Source organism: Tetrao urogallus, assembly GCF_951394365.1.
Source record: "Tetrao urogallus genome assembly, chromosome: 2".
Classification (NCBI taxonomy): domain Eukaryota; kingdom Metazoa; phylum Chordata; class Aves; order Galliformes; family Phasianidae; genus Tetrao; species Tetrao urogallus.
In genome coordinates, this window is record NC_136814.1 from 79,138,436 (window position 1) to 79,149,398 (window position 10,963).

The window sequence follows — 10,963 nt, forward strand, 5'->3', positions numbered from 1 at the left end:
AGAGGGGATTGAGTGAGGTGTGGCATCACGGTTGCTGCCAGAGCATAGGCTGTGTGTGCTGAGGTAGGGTTCCCACCGAGAGGTGGCTGGGAAAGTTACAACAGCTTACCTGAAGGTACCGAGCTGCTTGCTGTGACTTCCTGATCTTCAGCATCATCTCTGCTGAAGGGTGAGTCACAATGCTCTTGCAGCACAGAGCCAACATTTCACACATGTCCTTGCTTCCTCCGAGGGCTTCAGCTTGCTGACAGGAGGAAAAGGGGAAGAGAAAGCAGAAAGGGCCTTTACCGGTGCTCTCCAGACTGGTTCAGACAAAATCTGAGTTTCTCCTAATCGACAGCTGCAAAGCCAGCACCCCCAGCCCATGCTGCTGAGCACTGTCTTCAGTTCCAGCAGTGCCTGCCTCCTCCCCGGCAGCAGTGAACCACCTCCCACTCTGAAGGGAAGGAGACCCCAGGTCTCTCTTCTCTTCCCTGCCAGGAGACAGGAGGAGCAGGGCCTTTCTCCCTGCCCAGAACCGCAGCTCTGCTGGGCACAGCAGCCCAGCATCCTGTAGATGCGGCTCCTCACCCCCTCCAGGCCTTCAGGAGCTACCCAAATGGTCCTGCCTTACAATCCCAGAGGCTCCAGCCCTTACCTCAACTCCTCCAGGGCCAGAACCACCTTGAGGGGCACTGGGGAGACAGGGATGCCTGAGTGATACTTCTTCAGCAAGTCCTGCAAGTCCCAGAGAGACACAGTCAAAGTGGGCAAGGGGCACGCCAGAGCTCTTCCTCCCAGCCCAGTGACAGACACACCTGCCACACACCAGCCCCATCACTCCCACGTTTCCCACGGAGGTGTGGCAGGATGCAGCAGCTCCACAGCTGGTGGACCTAGACTGCTGCTCAGCCGCTGCCTGCCAGCACCAAAGGTCCCCACCAGCTGGAAATGTGTGGCTGAGGGAGACCTGTTTGCCTCCAGGGAAGCAAGCCTCGTGTCACAGTCCAAAACTGCACTGCAGACAGCCCTGGCTCTAAGCACTCACCATCAGGATCTCCAGCAGCTTGCCCTTCAAGGACAGATTAAAGCAGTCACCCACAGCGTGGAAGGCGGAGCTGAAGTTGGTGATGCTCTGCACCAGCGCAAGCTTGTTCTGCAAGTCCTGAGGCCCAAGAGAGAAGAACATTCTTTGAACTGCAGGAAGGGACAAGGGATGCAAGGGGAACGCGTGGGGGCAGCGCTAAGGGAAGGGCTTGGATCTTCAGCTGGCCACAAACTGTTCCCCGTGGGGCCTTTGAAAGAGAAGGCCCATCTCAGCATCCCTCCACATGGAAGGGCTGCAGCTGGGCACTCAGACACCATGGCACACTTTGAGCTCTCACCTGGCAGCTGCAGCTGTAGAGCAGCAGGATGTTGCCCACAATGTCTCCCTCCAGGTGGGCAAGCAGTTCTTCCTTGGAGGCACACAGTGCTAAGCTGCCATGGGCAAGCATGAGAGCGCTGCGTGTGGCGTGAGCTCTCGTGCTGTCCAGCTCCATCTGTGTGGGGAGAAACAAATGCCTTGAGACACTTGCCCAATGGCCCCAGTGCCCCACAGTGCACCTGAGCTCCCAAGGCAGGAGCTGCTGTGAACATAAGGCGGAAGAAAGCCAAGATTACGGCTTTCCCCGTAATGCTTCACCTTCTTGTGCCTGGAAATCCTAGAATTTCGGCCCTTGCACAGCCTGGACGAAAACATGGTGAGCGTGTCCAAGACTGCACGGAAGTTGCTCTCAGCAGCATGGCTGAGAAGAGAGATCATTCCCTGCACAAAAGAACAAGGGGCAGTTGGTGCAGGTCTGAACCCACTGGCGCGGCCAGCCACACTAGCCAGGCCCATCCTTGCCTGAGGGAAATGGCAGCAGTGAGGAGATGGAAAGGGCCAGAAGCCCTTTGTCCCAGGGACAGAGTGGGGACGCTCGCAGAAGCTGGGGGACAGGAGAGCTCACCTGGGCCTCAGATGGTTCCTCTGCGTTTGCTTCCTGCAGGTGTTGCAGCAGTTTCTCTTGGATATGGAGGACTCCCTTACAAGCTCCCAGCACTGTCCCCAGAGCCTTGTACAGGAAGGACTGCACGGGAAGGGAAGGAAGAAGCTGAGATGTGGCAGCAGCCTGACCTGCTCAGACAGAGCCAGGTGGGAAGGACCCACACTCCCAGGGAATCGCTGAGAGCAGCTGCAGGGCTGAGCTTTAGCCAGCCCCCGGGCACTTTGCAGCAAAAGGCTCCCTGGGAGGCACCGGCTGGGGAAGCAGCCCGCCTGGGCAGAGCACCGCCTGCAGCCCCAGCCCCAGTTGGGCACCTGCGGCTGCACCGCTGGGTAGAGCTGGGGGAAACTCACCTTTTCTCCAGAGCTGCTGGGAGAGCTGCTCAGGTACCGGCTCAGCTCACAGCTCAGGCCCTTGGTCCAAGCCTCGTCCTCCACCGTCTCCACTGATGCCCTCAGGAACTGTTGGAGAACAGGAGAAGCCAATGTTCCCTTGCCCTTTGTTTCTTCCCACATTCCCAACTTGCTGCAGCCTTCTGGGGAGAGGTGTCTGGAAAAACAGTCCCCCTCCCAGCTCCGCCCGGTGTTTCTCCTGGAGGGGCTCCTTGAGGCAGGCAAGCACTTCCCTGTACCGTGCCTCTTAGCAGTGCTGTACCTTTAGCAGTCGGCGTTCCCACGCTGCAGAATCTGGGAAGCTCTCTTCTTTCCCTGCACAGCAATAGGAAGCAAAAGAGCCTTGCTTGGGATCAAGCCACAGAAGAAGAGCTGCTGCAAACCTGGCTTGGCCCGGGCACTCGGCACTGCCAAGCTGGGACCTGCACCCCCCCCCCCCCCAGTGACCTGGCCCTCCTCACAAACACTGTCCCCGCAGGGACACATAGCTAACTGCTCCAAGACTGCTGTCTGAGGGGATGTGACATGCCCATCTGTGCCCTGCAATGGGCAGATTTCTGGGGGAAAACTCCCCAGGCCTCAGCACTGTCTCCCTGGAATGGGAACAGCAGCAGACCTGCATTTTCACTCCACCCCTTCTCTGCCTCCACCTCTCCCTCTCCACCAGTACTTTACCTTGGACACACTGCAGCAGCAGGGGGATCTCCGCATCCCACATGGCCCCCACTGCTCTGTGGATCCTGCTGTGGAGCTTTTGCATGAGCACTAAGGCAGCGGCTTGCAGTTCGCTGCCTGCAACAGGGCTCCCTGCCACCACCTGAGCGAGAGCAAGGAGAAGCAGGGTTATTGCTGCAGCAAGAGCAGCGGCGGCTTCCCCCGGGAGGGAAGCAGCTTGGCTCTGCCCCGATGGGCAAGGAGCAGCCAACAGCTTTGCCCATAGCCATGCTGCTTCTTCCTCGGGGCTTGTGGCACTGGCCTCTGGAGCATCTACTCACCAACAGGCGCACCAGCAGTGTCTGGGGAGTCAGCCATGGGCCTGCGGGGAGAAAGAAGTACTGAGTAAGACTCCGAGGCACGCCATGCCCTGCCACACGCACCTCCGCTGTCCCTTCTGGGTGCTAACACAGGTCAGCAGAGCTCACGGGGGGAGTTCTGCTCCTACCTTGAAACATGGAGCTGAGGAAATGGGGATCCAACTCTGCAATCTCCCGCCTTGTCAGTTCCTCTCTCTCAGCCAGTGCTTGGACACAGCGGGAGACCGGGATCAGCATGCCCGTGTATTGGGCTGGCACCACAAAGAGCAGCAGCCGCGGCCACAGGAGCTGTAGGGAACAAGGCATGTCAGCATTCCTGCCTACGCTCAGAGGTGAACGGGACTCTGTGAATTTCCTTGAGTCTTGTGTGCTGTGTCTTGTGAGCGCATTGCAGGAGAGACCTGGGGTGTTGGAATGGGACGAGGAGCACGTGGTGCAAAGGCAAGGAGCAGCAGCAGGGCAGAATGTGACTTACTTTGGACATCCCTCTCACGGAGACATCCAGTGACCCCAGGATGTCCATGCACAGCTGTTGGAGAGCTCCTTCCTCCTGAGCTTCCTGGGCAGAAAGGTCTCCGGCTGCCTGCACAACAGTGTTGTTGAAACAAGGGTTACTCTCAGTTCTCAGCAGCCTCTGAAGAGGCTCAGGTGTTGTCCCACTGGTGCTTCTGTGCCAGCCTCTGAGCAGCAGAGGTCTCCCAAAAGAAGATGCTGCCCACTGTCCTTACCCTTCTTCCCGTGGCGCGGCTGAACTCTCTGAAGATGTGCCCCACCACATCCCAGGCTGAGCAGCTCCGGGTGTCAGCACTGAGGAGATCCTTGATGAAATACAGAATGGCCCTCCGCACCTGCCAGGGGTCAATTGTGTGTGATTTTCCTGGTCAGAAGGCAAAGGGAAGCCACCTGCTCATCGGGACAGCCCTTTGGGCAGGGGCAGAGAAAACAAGAGCAGAGGAGAAGCCTTGGCTCCTGACGTGAGGGCCAGGCCTTAGCACCAGCGTGCTGTGTGCTTTCCATGCGCAGCACAGGGACCTGCCCGCTCCACTCCTCCTGCTCTCCCCACAGAAGCCACCGCGACCATGTGGTTAATGCCCCAGCACCTCCCTGGTCACCCCAGCCCTGCCCGTGTTGGCAGCAGCATCCCCACCCCCACAGCGCTTTCCATTCCCAAACCAGCTCACCCGGAGCCTGAGGTCGCTGCACAGACGCTGCACAGCCTCCGCAGCCAGGGGCAGCTTCTCTGTAACAACGGGCTCTGCAAGAGAAGCACAGAAGCATGCGTGGAGGCACCACCCAGGTGGCAAAAGGGATCCCTGGAAAAGACCCGATCCATGGTACTGACCATCAGAGCGAGCCAGAGCGCCGAGCAGACCCAGGGCTGCCGCACATCCAGGCTCCCATTCCTTCTCCAGCTGCGACTGAAGAAACAGGATGGTTTCCTCTGGACAGATTCGGGCTGCAGGGAGGAAATCCCGCTCTGTGTTAGCAAGCAACTCGTGCTCCTTGCTGAGGTCTGCGAGACAGGTTTTGGCCAGGGCACCGCCAAGCACCGCCAAAACTCCTCTCCTTACCCTGCAGCAGGATGCAGTGGGTCAGCTCCGCGCTATCAGCCTCGCTGTGCTGCTTGGTGTCATCAGAGAGCTGTGGAAACAAGGTCCATTTGAGAAAATCACAACAGCGCTGAGGACGGAAGAGAAGCTGTGCTGCCCAGCTTTTGTCTTCCTTGGCACTCTTGGGAAGAGGACATGCAGACAAAACCCAGCCTGCCCCCCAGCATCCCTGGGGGGGGCAAACACACGGCTCTGCAGCAGCCTTGGGCATGCAGGAGATAGGGCTGAGCAGCCGTCAGAGGCTCAGAGACTTGCAGTCCTCCTGAGACTTAGCCAAGGGGGAAACTGTGTGGGCACAAGGATAGGCTCCCCTTACCTGGTAGAACACAGCACTGGTGATGGCCAGAAACTTGTCCCTGGGGATGACAGACTGAACTCCCTCTAAGACCTCCAGGAAGGTAGTGAGGCTCTGCAAGAGACCAGGAGAGGAAGGAAGGGCTGAAGTCACATCTAGCCACTTGGGAGCAGAAAAACTGTTTCCCAATAGTTTGTCTGCTGGGAGAAGCTCCTGTACAGGTGTTCTTGTTTGACCCCCCTCCCAGCAGCACCAAGAGAGTGCAGTAGACCATGTCTACACTGAGCCCTGCACAGCATCTCACCTTGGCCACCCTGCAGGTGTCTTGGATCTCCTGACATGGGTGCATGAGCCAGAGGAACTGCTCCCAGACGTGTTCTCGCTGCAGCTCCTCTTGCAGGAGGACAGCCATCATGGAAGCCACAGCCCCAAGGACAGCCTGTTTGTCCTGGAGAGAGATGGCAGAGGCCTAGCATCAAAGACTGAATGTCTGCCCTTCCTACTGAGAGGGCTTTCTCTTTTCCCCTTCCCCATGCCCCTGTACCCAGCAGGAGATAGGCTCTCTCTGGAGGGCAGGGAGGCTTTCCCCACACCCTCATCCCCAGCTCTCCCTGCCACGGTGCTGTGACATGCGGCTGCTTCCTGGCAGGGAGATCCAGCCCCGAGCACAGAGCCAGTTTGGGGCCCTTTGCACAGCCAGCCCACTCCTTCTCATCACCCCTCTGCTCTCAGCCTGCCGGGCACAGAAAGAGCTGCTGCCAGCCCGGGCTGGGAATGCAGCAGTGCTCACCTCTTCCTCCTTGCTGTTCTGCCAGGTCCTCACCACGGAGAAGAAGAGCTGGTGAAGATTCTCATAGATTCGCTCTTTCTCCACGGCAGGCCAGGGGCATTGCTTTCCAGAGGACAAGTGAACCTTGATTCCATCTGACCATTGCTTCACAACTGAAAAAACAAAACAGAACCAAAAAATAAATGAATAATTAATTAACTTTTTAAAAAATCTAACAAAAAAATCAAAGACAAGGGAAAAGGGAGCTTGTGAGTCTGCAGCAGGGCGAGGTGCAAGGGCTGTCCCGATCCGCCCTGCTCTGGGGCCAACACTCACCAGCACAAGCGATGCGCAGCATCTGGCCGCTCCTCACCTGGCCCACCACACTGCGTAGGCCAGCCAGCGTCAGCCACACAAAGGGGATGCACTGTGGAGCTGCAGAGGGGAAAGAGAGGGCCATGGTCAGAGCTCCAGCAGCGAGGGAGGAGGGGCTGCAGCCCTGCATCCCCCAGCTCAATGCCGATCACGCGCAGAGGGGAGAGACCGCTTTCCCCCATTGTCACAGACTTCAGGAGGCTGAGGGGCTCTACCGTAGGTGCTGAACAGTTTGCTCAAGGTGATGAGCACGAACTCCTTGGTCATCTCCCCCGCAGCCTTGAGGTGGCCCTGGAGCTCGGCCATCACCAAGCTGAAGTGCGTCCTGGCCAGAGCCACCAGGACATTGCTGGCAGCCAACCTCACGTTGTCTGTCACGTCCTGAAAAAGAGTCACTGGTGACACGCGGCGCAGGACACCTCCTAAGGCCTTCCCTCGGCAGGGCGAAGCCACCGCCGTCCGCCAGCAGAATAGCAGCGCAGGCAGGCAGCTCCCTTTGCCTTTGGCAGTGACCCCTTACCTGGGCAGCCGTCAGGTCCTGGGACACCTCTGCCAGCAGCCGGTTCACCACTCCGCATGGCAGGCGGCTGTCATCTTCACACAGGACGCTCTCCAGCTCACGGTACACCTGCGCTCGGACACCCTGGGGACAGGGACCAATCATGCTGGCTTCGCCCTTGTTCCCAGGGAGCAGCCTGCTGCCACCCATCGCTATGTGGATGTGCTGCCGGGGCCTGGCACCCAAGGGACCGTGGCACTGGGCCAGGGCAAGGATTGATGGTCGCACGTCCCCAGCTCACCTCCTGGTCCTGCAGGCGCTGCAGCAGCAAAGTCGCGGCACAGGCAGGGACAGGACTTGACACCCTGCCGCTCTCCCTGCGACGCGTCCGTCTGGGCACGCAGCCCACACAGGCAAAGAGACCTGGAAGGAAAGAGCAGAGCAGCTGCCGCTGGTGTTGCTTGGAGCCAGGGCCGAGCATCTGGCCAGCTCTGGCAGGAACGTTCCTCCAGCCCCACAGCACAGGGTGGGCTGCACTGGCACATGTTTGGTTGGTGGGGAGAGGGGAGAAAGCCTTCCCCTTGCTGGGGTCCTGGGGAAACCATGCCAGGCAGCTGCACTCAGCAGAGCAAGGACAGTGCTGCTGGCATGTCCTGAACAGGCACTGCAGGCACACATGTGCTCGGGCAGCGTCACGGTGTCCCAAGAGGTGGAGGGACCTCACCTCGAAGGGCTCTCAGCCACTCCATCATTGCAGGATATCTCCAGATAGGCACAACACTCTCTCTGGTCCACTTCCTGCACGTCCCACAAGAGACTGAGCTACCGCTCCCACCACAGGGGTGTGAGAGCCAACAACTGTGACATCACACTGCAAAATGTCATCTCACAGAGAATGACATGCCCTGGGCTGGGGACCAGACAGCATGCAGGGCAAGCTTGCAGGCCTCAAAACACAGGAAAAACACAGCATGTTTGTCATGCAGTTAACTAGATTAATCTATGCCCGTGGCCAGGGGGCAGTAGGCCCCGGCCCCCACCCCCAGCCCCACAAAATGGGAAGGAAAAGGGAAAAGGGATGGGGAGATGGGAGCTGGGCTTAAGGAAGGAAAAAAAAACAAAAACAACAGCAGCAACAATCTATGGAGGAAAACTTATTTTACTAACTATGTTATCGGGATGCAAGATAACACAATATCATACAATCTAATTGAAATTGAGACTAATAAATCAAATAAAGTTGGAGAGAGAGCGAGTTCCTGAGACCGAGTCAAACCTGAAAAGCTAAGTACAGCTAGGAAAGCCACATCCACCTTATCTCTCTTGAATACTTTGTCTGCATCCATTACATCCAGCTTCTTACTGAATATGGATTTTTACTGGTTAGAAAACCTTCTCCCAGGTGCAAGCATCATAAATAATAGCCTTACAGTACAGAGACGCTCTGAAAAAAAAAAAAAGGAAATGCAGTTTGACTGGTCACCAATGCAAAACTAAAGCTGTGAAAGGCAACAGCTGTCAACATCAGCAAGAGAAGACAAATCATTGTACACTGCCTAGAGTAGAATCACTCTAAATTATCCGAGAAAGACTGCAAATGCTAGTTCAACATATGAATAACCAGCATGTCCAGAATAAATTAAATAGGCATGGAATCTGACACATATTAAATAAAACAAGGACTAATGTGGCAAACAAGATGTTGCATTTGGATTAACATAATGGTTTTAGAGTAAAGGCTCTTCAGAGCAAAATTGTACTCTTTGTCTCTAGGGCCCAAATTCATCTTGCTATTGAGAAACTGAGCGATTTCTCTAATCTAAGTATCAAGGGTAAGATTCAGCTCAAGATTTACTTACTCAGAAGGGACTGATAAAGCTTTTCTTGTCCCTCATTTTCCAAATCTATTCTCTACTTCGGTTGCAACTCCAGCATCAATGTGGTATTGCACTGGTGATACATGTGCTACAAGGCAAAGGAGTACAGTCCTATTGCAGAGTGTGAAATTACAAGCTGTAACTACAGTGAGGTAGCATAGATCCAGTGTCTTCAGATCTTTGACGTTTTTCCACATCAGGAGGCAGTCTGTCCCAGTCACATGGCTTCAATCTATTGCAGCCAGCACCTTCACCATGCCCTTAGTAGATCTGTCAAATCTCATATTGAGCTCTGCTGAGAAGATGACCTGTTCTCCCATTTGCATCTGCTTTGGGTGCTGTAAGAAAAGAGTATAATCAAAACATTAAACATTTGTTAATTTGAAACATCTTCACAGAAATTACAGACAAAAACAATTCTTTTTATCGTTGTGGATGAGAGGAACATATGTAGGCTTTTTGTCTGTGCAGTAAGATTTTAAATAATTCTTAAGGCAAGGTCTTTGTTAACTAGCAATTACTTAGTCTTCATGCCAGAAAATGTGATAATTTTCTTAAAAGATGTTTTTTTATTGCCTGTAGACAATAAAAATAGAGAAATTTTTAGAAGTGTTTTCTAGGCAGTCTTGTCATTATCTTTCTGGATACTTTTCTCTTATATGTTATCTCATCTGAATATACTGGCAATCACTTTTGTTTATTATTACTCCATATAATTTAATTTTCAATTTGATTTTTGGAACTTAGCCACCCTTTGTATCTGAGAAATTCATTTTTTATTATCCCATTACAGATCTTTTTTAACAGCTTCTATCTGCAAAAAAAAAAAAATCTGATCAACAAAAGCACATAAGAAACTAATTTCTAATACTTATCATTTCTTTTTTTTCTACATTAACTTATTTCTAATGTTGTAAGGAGGGATCTAGGGAACTACAGGCATGTTAACTTGACCTCGGTTTCAAGGAAGGTCATGGAACAGATCATCTTGAATGAGACCTTACGGCATGTGCGGGACAACTGGGAGATCAGGTCCAGCCATCGTGGCTTCATGAAAGACGGGTCCTGCTTAACCAACCCGATATTCTTCTATGAGCAAGTGACCCATTCAGTGCATGAGGGAAATGCTGTTGACACAATCTACCTAGACTTTAGCAAAGCCTTTGACACTGTATCCCACAATATTCTCCTGAGGAAGCTGGCAGCCTGTGGCTTGGACAGGTGCACTGCTGGGTAAGGAACTGTCTAGCAGGCCAGGCCCAGAGGGTGGTGGTGAGTGGAGTTAAATCCAGCTGGTGACTGATTACCAGTGGTGTTCCCCAGGGGTTGGTACTGGGGCCTGTCCTCTTCAATATCTTTATTGATGACCTGGATGAGCAGATTGAGTGTACCCTCAGTAAGTTTGCAGATGACACCAAGTTGAGAGGACATGTCCATCTGCCTGGGGATGGGAAGGCCCTACAGAGGGATCTGGACAGGCTGGATCACCATGCTGAGGCCAATGGGATGAAGTTCAACAAAATCAAGTGCTAGATCTTGCATTTTGGCCAAACAAACAAACAAACAAACAGACAGACAGACAAAAAATCCAAGGCAATGCTCTAGGCTTCTTGGGACAGAGTAGCTGGAAGACTCTGTGGGAGAAACGGATCTGGGTATATTGATCGATGATCAGCCAAACATGATCCAGCAGTGTGCTCAGGTGGCCAAGAAGGCCAACAGCATCCTAGCTTGTATAGGAAATAGTGTTGCCAGCAGGAGCAGTGAGGGGATCTGCCTTCTGTACTCAGCACTAGTGAGGCTGCACCTGGAGTACTGTGTTCAGTTTCGGGCTTCTCATTACAAGAAAGACATCAAGGCCCTGGAGTGTGTCCAGAGAAGGGCAACGAACCTGGTGAGGGGTCTGGAGCACAAGTCATGTGAGGAGCTGCTGAGGGAACCGGGATTGTTTAGTGTGGATAACTCTCAGGGGAGACATTAGCGCTCTCTACAGCTACCTGATTATGACAGATGGCTTTGTTTCCAACAGGTGTTTTCATGTCCGGGAATGTATTAAATCTTCTTACACATTTCTCATTAGCTATTACTAGTAGGAAATTTTTACTA

The 10,963-nt window shown here is 54.0% G+C and overlaps 1 protein-coding gene across 1 annotated transcript in view; it reads right to left on the bottom strand.

Annotated features, from left to right (window-relative positions):
• The window catches only part of LOC306958780 (maestro heat-like repeat-containing protein family member 2B), a gene marked incomplete at its 3' end in the record, with an annotated part of 9,098 nt that extends 1,280 nt beyond the window's left edge, over positions 1-7,818 (bottom strand). The window contains 25 exon segments of the mRNA XM_079550369.1: positions 110-222; positions 225-244; positions 638-717; positions 1,028-1,144; positions 1,365-1,520; positions 1,664-1,786; positions 1,971-2,090; positions 2,360-2,467; positions 2,661-2,713; positions 3,074-3,215; positions 3,394-3,434; positions 3,561-3,720; positions 3,908-4,015; positions 4,161-4,280; positions 4,614-4,687; positions 4,775-4,888; positions 5,004-5,073; positions 5,359-5,451; positions 5,642-5,785; positions 6,128-6,279; positions 6,443-6,541; positions 6,697-6,862; positions 7,002-7,124; positions 7,282-7,403; positions 7,705-7,818. Of these exon segments, the coding sequence (XP_079406495.1) occupies positions 110-222; positions 225-244; positions 638-717; positions 1,028-1,144; positions 1,365-1,520; positions 1,664-1,786; positions 1,971-2,090; positions 2,360-2,467; positions 2,661-2,713; positions 3,074-3,215; positions 3,394-3,434; positions 3,561-3,720; positions 3,908-4,015; positions 4,161-4,280; positions 4,614-4,687; positions 4,775-4,888; positions 5,004-5,073; positions 5,359-5,451; positions 5,642-5,785; positions 6,128-6,279; positions 6,443-6,541; positions 6,697-6,862; positions 7,002-7,124; positions 7,282-7,403; positions 7,705-7,732 (2,646 nt within the window). The 5' untranslated portion in view covers positions 7,733-7,818.
• Between the last annotated feature and the right edge of the window lie 3,145 nt (positions 7,819-10,963).